This window comes from Pithys albifrons, chromosome 4 (genome assembly GCF_047495875.1).
Source record: "Pithys albifrons albifrons isolate INPA30051 chromosome 4, PitAlb_v1, whole genome shotgun sequence".
NCBI classification, from domain to species: domain Eukaryota; kingdom Metazoa; phylum Chordata; class Aves; order Passeriformes; family Thamnophilidae; genus Pithys; species Pithys albifrons.
In genome coordinates this window covers 44,896,479-44,913,278 of record NC_092461.1, presented here as the reverse complement: position 1 = coordinate 44,913,278, position 16,800 = coordinate 44,896,479, and the positions used below count along the sequence as shown (strand labels likewise).

General features: G+C 33.6%; 1 protein-coding gene across 1 annotated transcript in view; it reads right to left on the bottom strand.

Annotated features, from left to right (window-relative positions):
• CSMD3 (CUB and Sushi multiple domains 3) overlaps positions 1-16,800 on the bottom strand; it is a 602,810-nt gene that overhangs the window by 60,333 nt on the left and 525,677 nt on the right. Inside the window, exons 51-53 of the mRNA XM_071553967.1 lie at positions 15,657-15,842; positions 13,577-13,771; positions 11,717-11,890 (exon numbers count right to left, since the gene is read on the bottom strand). Of these exons, the coding sequence (XP_071410068.1) occupies positions 11,717-11,890; positions 13,577-13,771; positions 15,657-15,842 (555 nt within the window). The remainder of the gene's footprint in view (positions 1-11,716; positions 11,891-13,576; positions 13,772-15,656; positions 15,843-16,800) is intronic.

Below are 16,800 nucleotides of genomic sequence, written 5' to 3'. Positions count from 1 at the left end.
AAATATGAGAAGTAATATTTACATTGTGCAAGTCACAAAGAGACATTTAGTCTAGAGATAGGCTGGGAAAAAGAATGAACTATGTGTCATTCATTACTATTTTTCTTAATGAATTCTGGAAAATGAGCACTGTGATTCAGCAAAAAATGTGGTGATGGAAAAATCCTCTAAGAGTGGTTTAATTTTGTGAAGACTGTGACATATGTTAGAGAACTCACTGTAAAAAAAGAGTATGACAAGTAAGAGAAACAGGTAGTGTTTCAGCTATTACTTTTGTGAAAAATTTATTACCAGCCATTCAAACTCCTCTCCTTCCCCTCTACTTCTCCACAAATAGCCCCAAAAACAAACACCCAAAGCATGGGATTGCAAATGAGAAAGGACATTTAAAAGCAACCTGGTTTGGATTGTTTTTTCCTTTGACATTTTTAGTGCTTATAATTCTCTGATGTTATTTTCAGCATTTTCCCTCGTTCATTCAGGGCTAGAAAACTCTTATTAAAAATAATTTGAAAATCTTAACGTTTTCATATAACTTCAGCTTTGTATTGTAGTTCATTGTATGAATCATGATAAAACGACTAGAATTTACAACATAGGGAGTATGTGAACCTTCACACATATTAGCTGATGACTGCAATTCGATTTCCATATAGTTAGCAGGAGTCCAAATCTGGAACTGTTCCAGCCTATATTCTCCTGTTTGTCTCCTCCCTATTTCCCTCAGTAATACATAAGGACCAGGCATATTTGAAATTTGTTTTATGTTTTATAGGATAAGATGGCATAATACATGTTTATAACATTTTTGTCAGAGTACTTTTTGATTCTCTAGGAAATTCATAATCCATTCAGTACGTAGTAGACTTTCTTCAATATGCCTCAAAGGGACTAATTTCCCTATACTATCACGTTTCTGTTGACAAGCAGCACTAACTAGATGAGGAGTAAAAACTGAGCTGGAAAAGACTGGTTTCTGTTGAAAGTGCAAGCAGACAGTCTGTAGTGATTCAGAAAACGTTCAAAGAAATATTTTTGTAGCTGCATTTAATTACAATATATGGCTTGGTTCTTAATTAAGAATTCAGTGTTGCTTTATGGCAGAGTAGAAGCAGAATACATCACCAGAAAGGTCAAGCTCTGCTTCATGTGCAGACAGAATAAAACTGAAGCAATTCAACATGTGAAGCCTATGACTCAGATCAGACTGCAGTTTCTGCAACCGTGAGTAGATGTTACAAAAACATACACAAATTCAAGGGGTGAAAATCCATTGTAAATCATCTATATGTCTTGCATTAATGTCCCATGCCAGAAAATTTTAACTAATTTAAAATTCCCATCCTCTTAGCCTCCTCTCATTGTCAATAAACCACTCAGACCCTACTTTTGACTTCTTTTGACCTCCTTTTTAAGACTTTTCTTTTCTTTTGACTTTCTTCAACATCATCTGTTGACAGGAGGATAGTTGAGTTTGCTTACCTGGACATAACCAAAATGGTGTATTTGACACCATCTTCCACAGTGTTATCCTGAACAAAAAGGGAAGATACAGGTTGGGTAGGTGATGTAAGAGGGGTAGAGAATTGGCTAATGGGCTGGGGACTAAAAGGGTTGTGATCAATGGTTTTCACTCAGGCTGGCAGCCTGTCACAAGCAGGATTCCCCAGGGGTCAATACTTAGCCCCATAATGTTAAATATCTTCATAAATTATCTAATTAATCATGGGACTGAAATCCACTTCAAGTCTGCTGATGACACAGGACCAATGGTGAGATGGACATGTTACATGGAAGAGCCATCTTACAGAGAGACTTGGGCAGGCTGGAGGGATCAGATGAGCAAAAACTCAATGAGTTTGTAACAAAGACAAGCGCAAGGTCCTGTACTCAGGATAACATAACCAAAGGACCGAGAACAGGCCACAATTTGTGTAGCTGGGGAGCAGCATCAATGAAATGGACCTGGGGGTCCTGGTGGATGACAAGCTGACCATGACTCAGCAGTGCGCTGCTGCAGCACTGAAGGCAAATTGGATCTCGGGTTGCATCTGCAAAAACATTACTAGGAGTGGTAGAAATGTGATCATCCTACACTACTCAATGCTTGTTAGGCCACACATGAAGTAATGTGCCTATTTTCATCCTGCCACTTCAGAAAGACACAGACAGACTGGAAAGGGTCCAAAGGAGGGCCATGAAGATAATCAAAGGGTCAAAAAACCTGTTCTGTGAGGAAAGGCTGAAGTTGTTAGTCCCTGAAGAAGATGATGCTCACGGCATGGGCCTCCTCACAGTATTCCAGTAGTTAAAAGGAGGCTACAAAGAGAATATAGGATCTCTCTTCACATAGAGTCACATGGAGAGAACAAGGGGCAATGAGCACAAGTTGTACTGCAAGAGGTTTTCATCGTGACATAAGAAAGAATTTTCTGGCAGTAAGAACAAGCATTCACTGGAACAATCTACCCAGGGATGTGGTAGGAGTCTGCATCACTGTAAGTTTTCAAGCTGTGACTTGATAGGGTGCTTGATAGTCTCATCTCAGCTACCTTTGCCAGAAAATATTGGACTAGATCTTATTTCAAGCTCCCTTTCGACTTGGGCTGTTCTATAATTCTATCACTTCAAATGCCTCCGCCTTGATTATTTCCTCCCACTCCTTATAACAGTTACATTTTTGGAGCACTAACTATGTTATATGATAAATTATAAACTTCTTACTACTATTGAGGAAATAGATATTTTTAAAAGAGTAGAGTATACTCCTGTCCCCATGTGAGATTTCTAAAATGAAAAATACATAAATCTAAATGCATGAAAAATATTATAAAAGCGTAGATCTATCATTACAAAATTCTAAGTAAACATATTGTGAGAGTGTTAAGGAAGTAAATATAATTAAAAAAAGAAAAAAAAGGATATGGCAGATTTATGACACACTTTTGACCTAAAATTTAAAAAGAAATAAAAACATTTGGGATTTACAGGATTTTTCTCCAGCTTTCACTTTGCTTTCCAGGGGATGTTTTGTTTGACTGAGGGATATAAAAATATTTAACCAAATCAAAAAAACAAGAAAAAATCCCAACAAAAACAAGCCAACACCCCAAACTGATGGGTTCAGCTTTACTTGTTTTATTTTCAAAATACCATCTGTCTTGTAGGTACATGTTGTAAGCAGTTCACTATGTTTGCTACTGAAAGTGTATACAATGGTATACATAGTTCCTGTTAACAGAACATTTGAGAACATTACTGGAATTTCTGTTAATTTATGCAACTGAATAAATTTCCAGAGATGCCATAAAATCATAAACTAATGAAACAATTTCCAGAACTTTTGTTTTTGTTTGCTTTCTTTTCTCACTCTATTTCACATATCCACAAAAATGTTCTTCCTCAGAGGAAGTAAAGACCTTCAACTTATAAAAGTTGCTATAATTACTCCTCTATATCAAGAAATAAAGAAAAAAACACAGAGGAAGAAAATAAATAAAACAACTCACAAAACAACAAAACCCCCATCACTATCCACATCCATATCTGGAAGAGTAATTCTTACTTAATTTCTCTTCAATTCTATTCTGGTTGTGTTGCATTTCATCTTAAAGTAAGCTGTTTATTTATTTGTCTTATTAATATTAGTAGAATTCTTCCCTTTAACATTTTCTATTAAGACATCTATGAAGAAAATAATTTGAAAATGTTCATAATACACTAAGGATATGCTCATTTTCATTACTGCATTTGTAGTTTTCATGATAAATTCTGCTGTTATTTGTTTTTCAGGACTTCAATTTAAACTCTTATTTTAAGGGCTTTCCAGCAAATAAATTTATTAATTTCCCATTATTAAGGATATGAAATAAATTTTTGAAGTGCCATTCAATAGCCTTTTCTGCTTATATATAAACACATATATAAAAACAGTGAGTTTGAGATTTTGAAAAGTTTTTTTGATGTGAAAAGTTTTCAAAACTTTCAAATTATTGCTGATTCTTTATTAGTCTGAGAAAAAATAGTACTTCACATGTATAGTTTTCTGAGACAGTGCATTTGTTTCTGAACAAGACCTGTTAATTGTGCAATGGCATCAAAGATCAGCTCTATTCCTTCAATTTATCCCTAAAACATTTCACCACTAGCTTGTATTATGCATATCTCTCATATACCATGTAACTGATGTCAGTTTTGTCATACTGGTATAAACAATGAACAACATACAATTTCACCACAGCAAAACCATTATGCAAACTCATAAAGGGACATAATTTTAAACCTGTTCTTATTTGAGAAATACATCATCCTTATCCCAATTGAATGGGATAGGATATGGAAGGAGAGTATTTTATTTGTGGAATTTGTGGAAGCTGAATAAAATTATAGCAGTGATTGTTTTAATATTTACCTTTGATTCATAATAATCACAAGGTGTGGCTTTGTTTTGCAATAAGACAGATAAATTATTTCTTCTAAACACAATTCAGATACAAAACTGCTCAGGAGCTAAGCTCTGCAGGTGTAGTGTTTTCAATGAAGACTGAATGCAATTAATGCAAAATAGGTATCATATTGTCAGAACTCTCTGTAAATGTCATCAAAATATGTCAGAAAACTATGGAAAAAAGTAGAAAACAGATGCAAGAAGATGAAGAATTAGAAAGAACAGGACTGCTGAGAAAAAACCTAAGAGTACTGCTGGGAAATCACAGGATCAAATACTGACTAGTGGAGTTGTCTCCTTTTTTTCCTTTTTTTAGGTTTCTTGTTTGCCAGTAAATGTATTTTGCAAATAGATGAGAAAGCATTAAGAAATACTGATTCTATTATCAATTTACACTCCTGATTAAACAACCAATAAGTCATGGAATATTTGATTAACCTGGATAAAAGACTTTCATAGTAAAATGTTATTATCTAATGGAATACAGTATTATGCCCAAAGTAATATTCAGATTCTAAGACCAATTAATTACAAGCAAAACCAAAACTATTGTGGTCATCTTGGAAAGCTATTGAAAATAAAAAAGTTAAAAACAACTATATAAGAGTTGTGGGAAATATGGGGCAGAGGAACTTGTTCAAACAGTAAGATCAATATTGTACTTCTGCATTTATCAAAAAGACAGAGAAAAAATAAACCCTTGTATGATACATTGACAATTACAAACACATAACAGATTGAACACTTATTGCAGTACATTAAGAACTGGGTTACAAATAGAAGAAAATCAGAAAAAGCTTAACAAATGTGGAACAAAATCTACTTTTAACAATTTTCAAAAATTGATTAACATTATTACTATTACTGGCAGGGGGGAAATATATTCTAACACTCTAGTAGTAAATAATTGACTTCACACTAGGTTAGGATTCCTGACTACTTTAGATTAGGCTATTCTGGACTGCTTTCACGATTTTGTTCATTGTCAAGGTCTCCATTTTGATGCCGTACCATAAGAGTGCATATAGTTCCATTCTATATATGATATGGATATATAAGACCTATGTAGCAGTTCTAGGAATCCAGATGAGGCCCCTTGGTCTTAATGTAACCTGTAATTCATAATGCTGAATCAAAAGATGCCACTTTTGTAAAGATAGTGAGTGAAAGCTATAAAAAAAGAAATTAAAAGAGAATAAAAGTGAAGGTTTTACTGTGTAGCATATTTGAGAGGGGAAATTAGTATAAAACTCTGAATTTCCACTCTAGCAAAACAAGAGAATATCTACATGAAATATTAAGAAAAAAATTATTCAAAAATTAGGAATGAAGGATATTAAGAACCTGTGAGCATCAAATAAATTATGTAATTTGACATGAAACCCAGTTCTAGCAATGAAGAATGAGCCTAATAACTCAGTGTCAGAACCTTTGAAACCTTAGTTGTAAATGATGTTTCTTTTCTGCAGGTTGCTCTCTGAGATGAAAAGAGTAGGAATAAATGAATACAGTATCTTTACATTAAATGGCAAAAATGTGCCTATGCTTATTCTAGTTGTAAGTAGTGTTAAACTGAGCATAGTAGTGAAAAAAATCTACATACCAATGTAATATTGAAAAAAGAGATTAAGGTAATTACTCAACAAAGTTAATTAACCTGTCAAGATGACCTTAGCTGAGGAGGGAAGAATTATTTCCTGGCATTTTTTTTTTCTTTACAAGGCTTGCATTTTTTATAAGGATATAAGGCACAACCCTGGAAAAAGCAGGGTTTAGGGTATTTCTCTTGCTATTTTCAGAAGATCCTTTTCTTGACAGCTGGCCAAGCTGTACTAAAACTGTTAAGGTGACTGGTAAAGTTCTTTTAAATCTTTTTTTAATCCATGGCCCACAGAGGGAAGTTCTCTGCTGAATTCCTTGAAATGACTGAATAATTCTTTAGAGATGAAACATCATATACCTAATTTGAAAGTCTAGTTGTTATTATTATGCAGTAGTACTGAAGAACAAAGAGAAGCCTATGGCTAACTCAAGATGTATTAATTCAGTATCACTGGAGATATAGCTTCTCTTTTAATTGAAATAACTTGATAAAAATGTTTATAAATGTGAAGACAAAGAAGTTAGTTGCTTATATATTTTTCTAACAGTTTTAAGTATGAAAATAATGTCAGGAAGGTTACACTTCAGAGGTTACACAGTCACACAAACCCTTAAGTGACTGAAAGCATATAGGGAAAATATAAAAACTATTACTGGTAAATTAATGCACTGAATATTCTTTACTGTCAGCTTACATAGCTGCTTTGCACCAGATAGTATGCCTGCTATTCTTTTTACCCTGTTGACAGCACTGCTTTGTACAGAGCTGTTGGAAAACTAGCTTTTCCTGTATGAGTAACAAACTGCCACCAATGACCCATTAGTGTTTAAAACTGGTATTTTTTGTACGAAAAAAAGAAACAGTTGAGTAAAACTAAACCGTGGTAAACCCAACTGCATAAATATTCCCCAGTTAACTAGTCAAAGGTAGTGTCTACATTAGCATTTTGCTTCATATCTTCCTTCTAATTCTTAAATGTTCTGAGTGATTTTTCTATAAACAAATCAGCTTCCTTTCTGAGGAAGTATGCTGAGAAGCTGATCTCTAAGCACACAAAAGAAGTGTTCCATCTCGTTTTGGAGACAAAGTGGTCGAAATTATTGACGGGTCTTTTTGTCAACTTAGAACCGTATGAGTAATTATGACATTTAGCCCAGAGGACTAGATCAGACACAGTCCAAGCACAATCCTCTGAAACTTATGTAATGCAGATGTAGAGAATTCAAAATAAATTATTTGTCTCATGATGCGCTCTTTCTGCTGAATTATTTATTAATGTAGACAAAGGCACAGTATGTGAGGTTCAGTATTTCTCTTAGGAGAAGGGATAAAAGGTATTCCTGATATAATTATATGGGAAGTCAAATGCTGATCTTTAATGTAGCCTCTAACCTAAATAGCTTTTTTCCTGCTATGCATCCGTCTTTATTGAAAACTCCTCTAGTACTAGTTTAATATTGGAACCACACTTCTTTACGCCTTATTCATAAATAAATTGCATTCTTCATTTTTACATTTTAATTTGTATGGACACTTAGCACTTTATAAAGGTGCTTTTAGTTTTCCAAGTGAATGAAAATAACATCATTTAATCATGTCACAATTAAAAACAAAATATGACCTCTTACAGACCTCTAAAAAATTAATTATATTTCATAGCTTATCTGAATTTCAGATTTAATACTAATTTGCAGAACTGAACAAAACTATTGTTCCAGCAGTTGCAGAGCCTTTCATTCTAGGAAATAGCAGGAATGAATTTTAGTAAATAAAGGAGGCAGTATAAACCAATCTTTTCCATCGGTAGTTTAGACATCATGAGGAATTGAGAAAGAAGATGGAATTAAGTCATAAGTTTTAAGTGTAGTACACCTGAGATGAAGAGAATAGAGTCATAACTTAAGAAATGTGTGCATAAGATATCTTTCCCTTACTACTGGTTAAAAGTCCTAATTTCCCCTGTTTTTTCCACATGGTTTTCATTGATGAAATGTCTAAACCTCTTTTAAAATTACTCCCAGTCATGTAACTGAGAGAAACTCAATTAAATTACATATCCCCAAAGAGAAGTATGAAACTGTACATTAACAATGAGTAAGATTGTAGAAAGAAATCCAAATACTTTGGAATAATCTAAGAAAACAGCTACTCCATTATATAGAAGAAGAATGGTATCCAAGAGAAAGACTTTTCAAAGCTTGCTATACTTGTTAGTTTTACTTTAAGTGTTTTTGACTAGGCTTTCTGAAATGTTAACCAAAATAACAGAGGAAACATATTAAAAGGCAACAAATGGCCTCAAGAAAATTTCTTTAGAAAGAAAGAAAAAAAAGGAGAAAAAATTAGTCCTGATCATCAGATCATTATGTCTGAAAGTGATGGTATGAAAGTGTTTCTCCTTTGAGTTAATGAAAAACAAAACCAAACAAAACAGAACAAAAAGTTAAAATAGTGTTAATGAGCAGAGAAAAAAAAATAATGGCAGAGAAATCTTAGGAAATCACTGGAAATATTTTTCACCATTCACATACCAGTTAATCCAAAAGTTGATCTGAAAGTACTGTGGAGTCATTAAAGTAGGGCCTATTACTTCCATTTTAGGTAATGCCTAGTTTAAAAAATATCTGATAACAGGCATTAAAATAAATACTTTTTTTTTTAATGAAACTTTCTATAGGTAGGAAAATACATGTTTTAATGATCAATGCTACTCCTCTCATTACATTAAGGCAAATAAAATTAATGTCATAAATAAAAAAGAAAATTGCACACAGAACAAATAATTTCTTAATTGAATATTTAAATATTTTCTCCAAGAGAAAAGTGTATCACAAAATCAGAGATTTTTCAGTCTCCTTTTATAAATAGGATATTCAGCAAAAATCTGTTCTCTGCTTCTGAATGCTTCACCAGGATTTATTACACAGTTTTGCCCAGAAACTGCTTCAATGTTTTCAGTATAGAAAAAGATCAAGCACAATAAATTGTGACTATGTCACCTTGGAGACACAACAGTAATGATTCTTATCTTTGCCTGTTACTTTATTCTAAAAGATGAAAATGATTTTTTGTCTGTATTTTTTTCACAATAAAATCTTTTGAAACATTTATTTGCCTTCAAAATTTTGACAACAGAATTACTTGAGAAGCTCTCTTCTGTTTCGTTTTGTTTATTTTTTTCAATTTCAAGATTATTTCTTCTCACTAGCTATGGAGAAAAAGTCTATGAATCCAGAACTCAGTTTCATACCACACTGTATTGAAACTGAGATTATCATAGTAATGTGATTACTTATGGAGTGCTACATTGTTATTTAGGTAGTCTTTAAAGTAAAAAAAAAAAAAAAAGATTCAGAAAGGAGGGCAGGTTTGTTAAATGTTCTAATTTTTGCAACGGATTCAATATCCATAAAGTATTACCCTTTAAAAATAATGAAGCCAGAATAAATAAAATAAAGACAAAAAGGATCTGTGATTTAAAGCTTACCTCTGTTCTAGTTCTTGTCTGTATCTGATTCGGTTAAACATAAATTAGATTTAAGTTCTCCTGCAGATACTTAGAATCTTATTTATTCTACCTTTCATAAAATTTTCAAATTACACATAACTGAAATGAACATAAAGTTGTTGTCTAACACAGCAATTAAATTAAATCATTTGATTAATGTTTTAGAAAAAAATAACTTTATTATATTATCCTGTAGGATTTCATTGACGTCATCTAAGTGTACTCCCAGGACATCTTCAAAACTTAAACCAGAAAGACATTGGTAGTCACCTCCCAGCATAACTACATTTTTCAACAAGCAAAAGTGAAAAAGTTCTAAGATAAATGACAAGAAAGATTTATAGCAGTGAGCAAAAAAAAAAAAAACAAAAAACCAAATTTTAAAAAAAAAACAACAAAAAAACCCCTTTGGAAGTAGAAAGTGAAATTAATTTTTTTCTTATTATTTTTATGTGATTGAAAACAAATACTAGAATTTACTGATAAGTTGCACAAAACTGAATTTCTTGAAGCATTAAAATGTCCACTCTGTAGGTCTTCCTGCTGTATTTTATCTCCTTTCCCTCACATTTTATTTCTTTAATGTCCTCCATTTCCTCCACCTTCCAACAACATTTTCTTTCTCAACCTTCTTAAAAACTTTTCTGACTTCTGATTTGTCATTAGCTGAACCCATCCTTCTATCTTAAATCTTGAACTACTTGTGGAAGAAACAAAAACTGAACTGAGTTGGTCTGGGTCTTTGCAGGAAGCTCATTTGCAGGCAGCGTTATTGTAAGAGCAATTGCAGCAACCATTGCTTGCTTTTATAAATTTAGACTGCCTAGTTGGGTTTGTTTTGTTTTTTAACAAGGTATGCATGCTTTTTTTACCTGTTATATATGATGTATACTACATTCTATTTCTCTGTGTAAAGTTTTATCATGCTATCTTCAAAAATTTGCCATCAATAAAGCTTTGAAAATATATATTTAAAGATTTATTGTACTCCACTACTCTGATACAAAAGGTGTCTTTTAGATTACTGTTTTCCCCTCTAGTCCTGTAGTTGTTTCCTTAACTATTTATTGTTACTGGACATTATAGTGTATGAAATTAATGAATCTCTTCTGAGAAGCAGGGGTCTTCTTTTAGGTTTCAAGAGAAGTGTGTGGTCCTCTTAGCTGTCTGTCAGGGAACATTCCAGCATCAGACTTGTAGCATGACAAGCAACACTTTTGCTTATTCATGAGTCATTCACTTAATGGAAGAATTGCACCAAATAATGTTGTATTAGAGAAGGAAAATAATTTTGGATGAGGAATAGTTTAAAAAGGTAAATGGAAATCTGCACTAAGAGATATTGCAACAAATTTCTATATTTAATAAATATACTAGTTAAGATTTTCTGAAAGTCTCAGGTTATGCTCATGCCTCTAAAATGACAAGATACAATATGAATTACACATTTCACTCTAATTTAGATTCTCTCATAGCTTTGATTTCAACTGCGTTGAAAATTCTTATTGCATATAGAGTTAAAATCAACATCTCTACAGTAGATAAAATAACCCAGCTCAAGGTAACAAAATAATAATGAATCAGAAAGAAGCCCCAAAACTGTTTCACATGTTAATCTTATTCATAAATAATTCAGGGCCTGGTGTCTGAGTATTTTAAATAGGTGCCTAAACATGTATAATAAATGGTGTCAGATTCTATAAAGAGTATCTGGATAGTGAATGTCTCTCAGAAATATGGCTGCAGTGGTCCTGTAAAAGTTTCCACAAACATATTTTTTCTGTCTTTTGTATCTTTTCAAGAGTACAGTTTAATTCTATAATACAGCCACTAAGTTCAGGTCTACTATGCAAATATTTTACTGAGGATGTGTATTAAAGCTGACACATATGGAATCAGCCTGTCTTGCTGTTTATATACAGAGTTCTACTTTAAAGACATATACAGAAATACAGTAATAGGTTTTGCATGCTGGGAAAGTGTTAAAATTTCTGAAAAGATAACTATAATTATAATTTGATAAGAAAAACAATCCAGTGCAGCCACACACATGAAGATCAGTATATCTGCTAACCGATAGAGACAAGATGATTATTTTGCTTACTTTTGTCTGCTAGAGAGAAAGAAAACAGGTAATTCATTACAGTAGTGTCCATACCTAAACACCTGGTCTCAATTCCTCTCCAGAGTCCAGACGACAGACACTCCCTCACTGCAGAGCCAACTAGCATGTATCCTGAGTCACAAGTAAATATAGCTGTAGATCCATAGGTGATTTGAGTTCCAATCTTATTTCCATTTGGAGGTGTAGGAAGTTCTCCACAAGAAATAACTTCATGGTTAAACAAAACCAAAACAGAAATGGACAGTTGAATATCACAAACACATATGCAATAATACTTATCAACCAGTAATACCTATCAACCAATCAACCAGATTTCACACCTTGAAGTATTTATTTTGTGCAGCAGAAAAAATAGATTAAAAACTCTGCAAACAAAAGCTGTTACTTTCCCAGAAATAATATTAAGAAAGACAGGATGAAGATCAATTGAAATTGTTTCTCTAGAGTTAAAAAAAAAACAAACCAGAATTATTAAATTCTGTTTAATTACCTTGGTTTTATCAAGTACTTGTGATGCATATAAGATCACAACTGTTATCAGATTTAAAACTGTATTTCTTTGGGAAGATGTTTTGATCTTCTAGTTCACAGGGAAATACACTAGCAGTTACATATTACATTTTTATAATGAATGAATGACATTCATGGAATTCCTTGCTACTTGTGTACAATTCGAAGCATCTTTTCAAACAAAATATCATTTTTTCTTAATTTGCTTTTAATAACAAAAATAACATTACTATTAGTAAATAAGAGGGTGAAAGCACCTAGTGCACTTTATGCTTAGAAAAAAAGGGGTAATATTTTAAACAAAACTTCTCAAAACAGTGAAAAATAGTATATTTTAAATAAAAAAGGGTTAATATTACAAATTTAGTATGTAAAATATCTATCTACACTAAAAGGAAATATAGGTGCAGATATATACTCAGTATTTTTAACACTAGCAGAGTGAAATATTGCAATTTACTTAAAAATTCTCTAAACTATAAATTAGATTTCCAGTTATAAAGAACTAAAAAGGTTAATTTCCACTATAATTAACCTGTCCTTGGAATTGCATTTTTCAACCACTTTTTTATTAATTTTGTATATATTGTCAATAAATTCTTAACATATTCTAAGCCACAGTTATCTGGCTTATCTACAACCTTTTTAGGTATATGTGGGTTTATACATAAGCATGCAGATACACGTATTTTCAATACACACACCAAAAGCTCAATCACATCCCACTCTGACAGTGTACATCACACGGTGTTCCATAGAGAGTTTTAGGGTTTCACAGTGTAACCAAAATCCCAAAGTTTTGAAAAAGAGATGTCTAAATTTAAATGCATAAAGAAACTTGCTTTTCACAGAGGTGGGTGAGGGTAGCACAGTTTTAGCCACACACTTATTTGGTTTAAATATCTGAATATTCCTTCCTTATTTTGTGAAAATTAACTATTGCAGGTTAGCAGCATACCAGCTAATGGTAGGAATCATGTGGATGTGTGCAAATGCACACTACATGATAACTAGCTGAAAGGAGAGATTATTTTATTTATCAAGGACACAGCAGGATATAAAGGTTTTGCATTTTTCCAGAACATACAGAATTCCTGACTTAAAAGAATATACAGGAAAATGTTCTCTAGTACTTTCTTGTGTCTTTATTTATGTAGGGACCTTTAAAATCCAGAAGTATACTTACATATATGACTTTTTCACTAAACTTCATGTATTATGTTTGTCAATAATAGCCTTTACGATACCCAGGAAATCCAACCAAGAAACATTTTTCTCTAATTAACTGTTCTAAATATTTAATTAGTTATTTTTCAACTCACCCAATAATATATATTTTTTCTGAATTCTGTACAACAGATGCAAAAAACAACATATACTCACTTTGACAGTAAGGCCGCTCATTTCTCCAACTCCAGGTGCCATTAGCAAGACACTCGATAGATGCTGGTCCCAAACCATAATACCCTGGATCACAGCTGAAAACTACTTTTGTTTTATACTCATAATGTGAACCATTCACTATTCTCCATCTTCCATGTTCCAGTGTAAAAGAATTGATGCTTGGACATGTAACAACTTCCAAAATAACAAAAACACATAGTTATTTGTGACTTAGTACAGGAAAAAAAGCAAAATCTGTACCATTATTGATTTGACCTAGTTCAGCAGGAGGGACCAGTTAATACTGTGTGTGGGGTGATCAAAGCTGTGTATTCTACCCCCTCTATTCATTCCCCAAGGACAATAGGCCATTAACAGCAGCTGCCCAGGGAGTCATTATCACCTTCACACCCAGCCTGAGGGGGGCGGAGCTGCTAATGGGCCATCAACAGTTCAACACCCCCTGGCTCCCAGAGTTAATCACCCATTGTGTGAGTCCCCGCCCAGGGGGAGCGACTGGGTGGTCCCTGAGGGTACATAAGTAGTGGGTAAGAAGACCTTGGGAACTTCTCATTGGATTCAGAGAAGCAGCAGGACCTTGACAGGAGGAGATCACTGGTCTCAGCCAGACTACAGCCCTCATCTGCACCAACAGGTTTTTCTTTTCCTTTTGCTCTGGATTTGGAAGAGCCACAGGGGTCTCAGCATAAGAGCAAACAAACTCACTTGGGTTTGTGCCCCAGGATACTGGGTTATACTGCTGGGGTTTTGTGAGTTGAAAGCAATTTCCCTTTTGTGCTAGTATATGTATTGTAATATTAGTATTAAATTTTAGCTCTGACTTATAATCTCTCTCGTGGTGAGTTCACCTTTAAACCAGCACAGATTAAAAAAATGTATATAAACACAATGACATAATCTTTGAAGACTAAAGCTGTATTTGAAATTAACTGTGGTTAGCAGGTATGAGTTCTTTCATATAATTAAGAATAATCCAGCCAGAGCAAGGACTGTGCATGCAACAGTGATACAACTGGTGTAGATAGAAGCCATAGCATGTTTGGATTCTTTACACTTTACATCTGGCACTAGAATCTTTACTAAAATGTTAGCTACATTTAACTATAGCAATTCTTTTTCTACCCAGACAAACTCTGTGAGATTTGAGAGGCTGCACATTGATGACAGATAAAATAATATTCATGTCCAAGTTGCTTTTTCAGCAGCTATACATTTTTATCTCACATCTTAATTCTGTGTTCTTCCTCCAGAAATGGAACAACAATATTCTACAATTCTAAAATAATAAAAAAGTTTAACAAGCATAACAACATTTTCCTACTATATTTTTCCTCACTTGGATTGGTTCTTTAGAAAGAGGAAAATGCATGACAGAATGCAATTTAAAAGAACAAAAAATAAAAAAGGACAAAGAGACAATCCTTGAAAATTACACTACAGTATATTTTCTTTCATTTACAAAATTTATTGGGTGAAATAATCAAAATCCTAATATGCATCAGATTTTCTGACATTTCTGCATGAGTCTTACAGTCAACTGGGTTTTCATATCCCATTTTTAACTGCTGGTATCCACTTTTCTTTAAAAGTAAACAGGCAGTTTCTCTGTAGTGATGTTCCCCCAATTTCAGGTGATGCAGGGCTAGAATAATGGGCTGAATATAAATAATAATCAGCAGTTTCAAGCAAGTATCCTAGAGATTTTGCAATTCTTGCTAGTAAATAGGGTTTGTTAACAGTGTATCAATTTTGCAATTCTCATGGAAGAGATGTCTTTTGCATAAACCTCTGCAACCATTAACTTGGATTTAGTTATAAATTAATTATCAGTTTGATTGTATTCTTTAAGGTCTAGCATATTTCTTCTGCTGTCACAGCATGTCTTAATTACTTATATTTCAAATATATATTTCATAATAATTTAATCCAAGCAATAATTAACAGATTAAAGTAACCGGAAGATGAAAGTTTCAGTAATGTGAAGATTCATGCCCTGGATAAATAAACAAAATCCACAGACAGGCTCTTACTGAGTGGAGACTTTTTACATGTTACTTACCTACACAACGAGGTGTTTTATTGTGATTGCTCCAGGTCCCATCCGACTGGCAGACTGCAGTGGTAAGCTCTTTGGCTGATAGCCTGTATCCATCATTGCAAAAATAAGTAACACGGGTGCCAACTAAGTAATCTGTAGTTAATATCCCACCATTTAATGGAGCTTTAGGAATTCCACAAGATATTGCTGAGTAAAGAGAAACACACAGTTATTTTACACCTTAAATATAAGTTTTCACTTACCTCAAAGGATTCATGTACTGCAAAATCAGTGGTCTTAAAACTCTTAAAAATAATTTTTAATTGTGTATTTTGAGCATGCAAATAAATTCTCTTAAAATTTTGGGGCATTCAATCTAATGAAGCTTTTTTCTTTGGATGGAGGAAGTTGAAATTGAGAACAATGGTTCATAACTCTGCAGCTAGCCATTCAAAATGAAGAATTTAATAAAGAAAAGGGAGTAGAGAATATCTGGAAAAATTATGACCAGCATGGTTGAACGAGCAAGGCCCTAGTCTGAGAAACTACAAATATGGTTTGTAGTTCAGTTTTCTTCCATCCGGTGTACTAAATGACCTCTAGCAAAGCACTAAAACTAACTTTCAACATTCTATTTTTTCCACCTGCATAGAAGAAAGAAAATACCCTTTTCAAAATATTGAATCATCAAATCATATAATGGCCTAGGTTGAAAGGGATTGTAAAGATATTTCAGGTCCAACTGCCCTGCCATTAGCAAGGACACCTTGGGAGGTATGGATAAAGCATTTTTCAGTGCAGACTGTCAAAAACATTGCTGAGTACTTCAGCTATCTCCATGTCCCAGGTCTCCTGTTTCCTTCTGGGCAACGTCCACGTTTTCTCTCATCATAGCTAGGCTTCAAAGATTTGGGAAGGGCAGAACCCATGCTTGCTGAAAGCGTGCTCGTGGCTAAAAATGACGATGCGGGATAGGCAAGTCCAGTCACAAAAGGCACAATGGAAAGTCTCCTTAGGTGATATTGGTGAGAAACGGCTCTTTCTGTGTTGTCTTTTCTCCTCGAGACTGATTCTGCATGCATTCTCAAAGGAAGCTGAAGGATCATGAACGGTGTGTCTCCATGAATCTCAATTGGAGGCCACAGCAGACCACTGATGGCAGTCA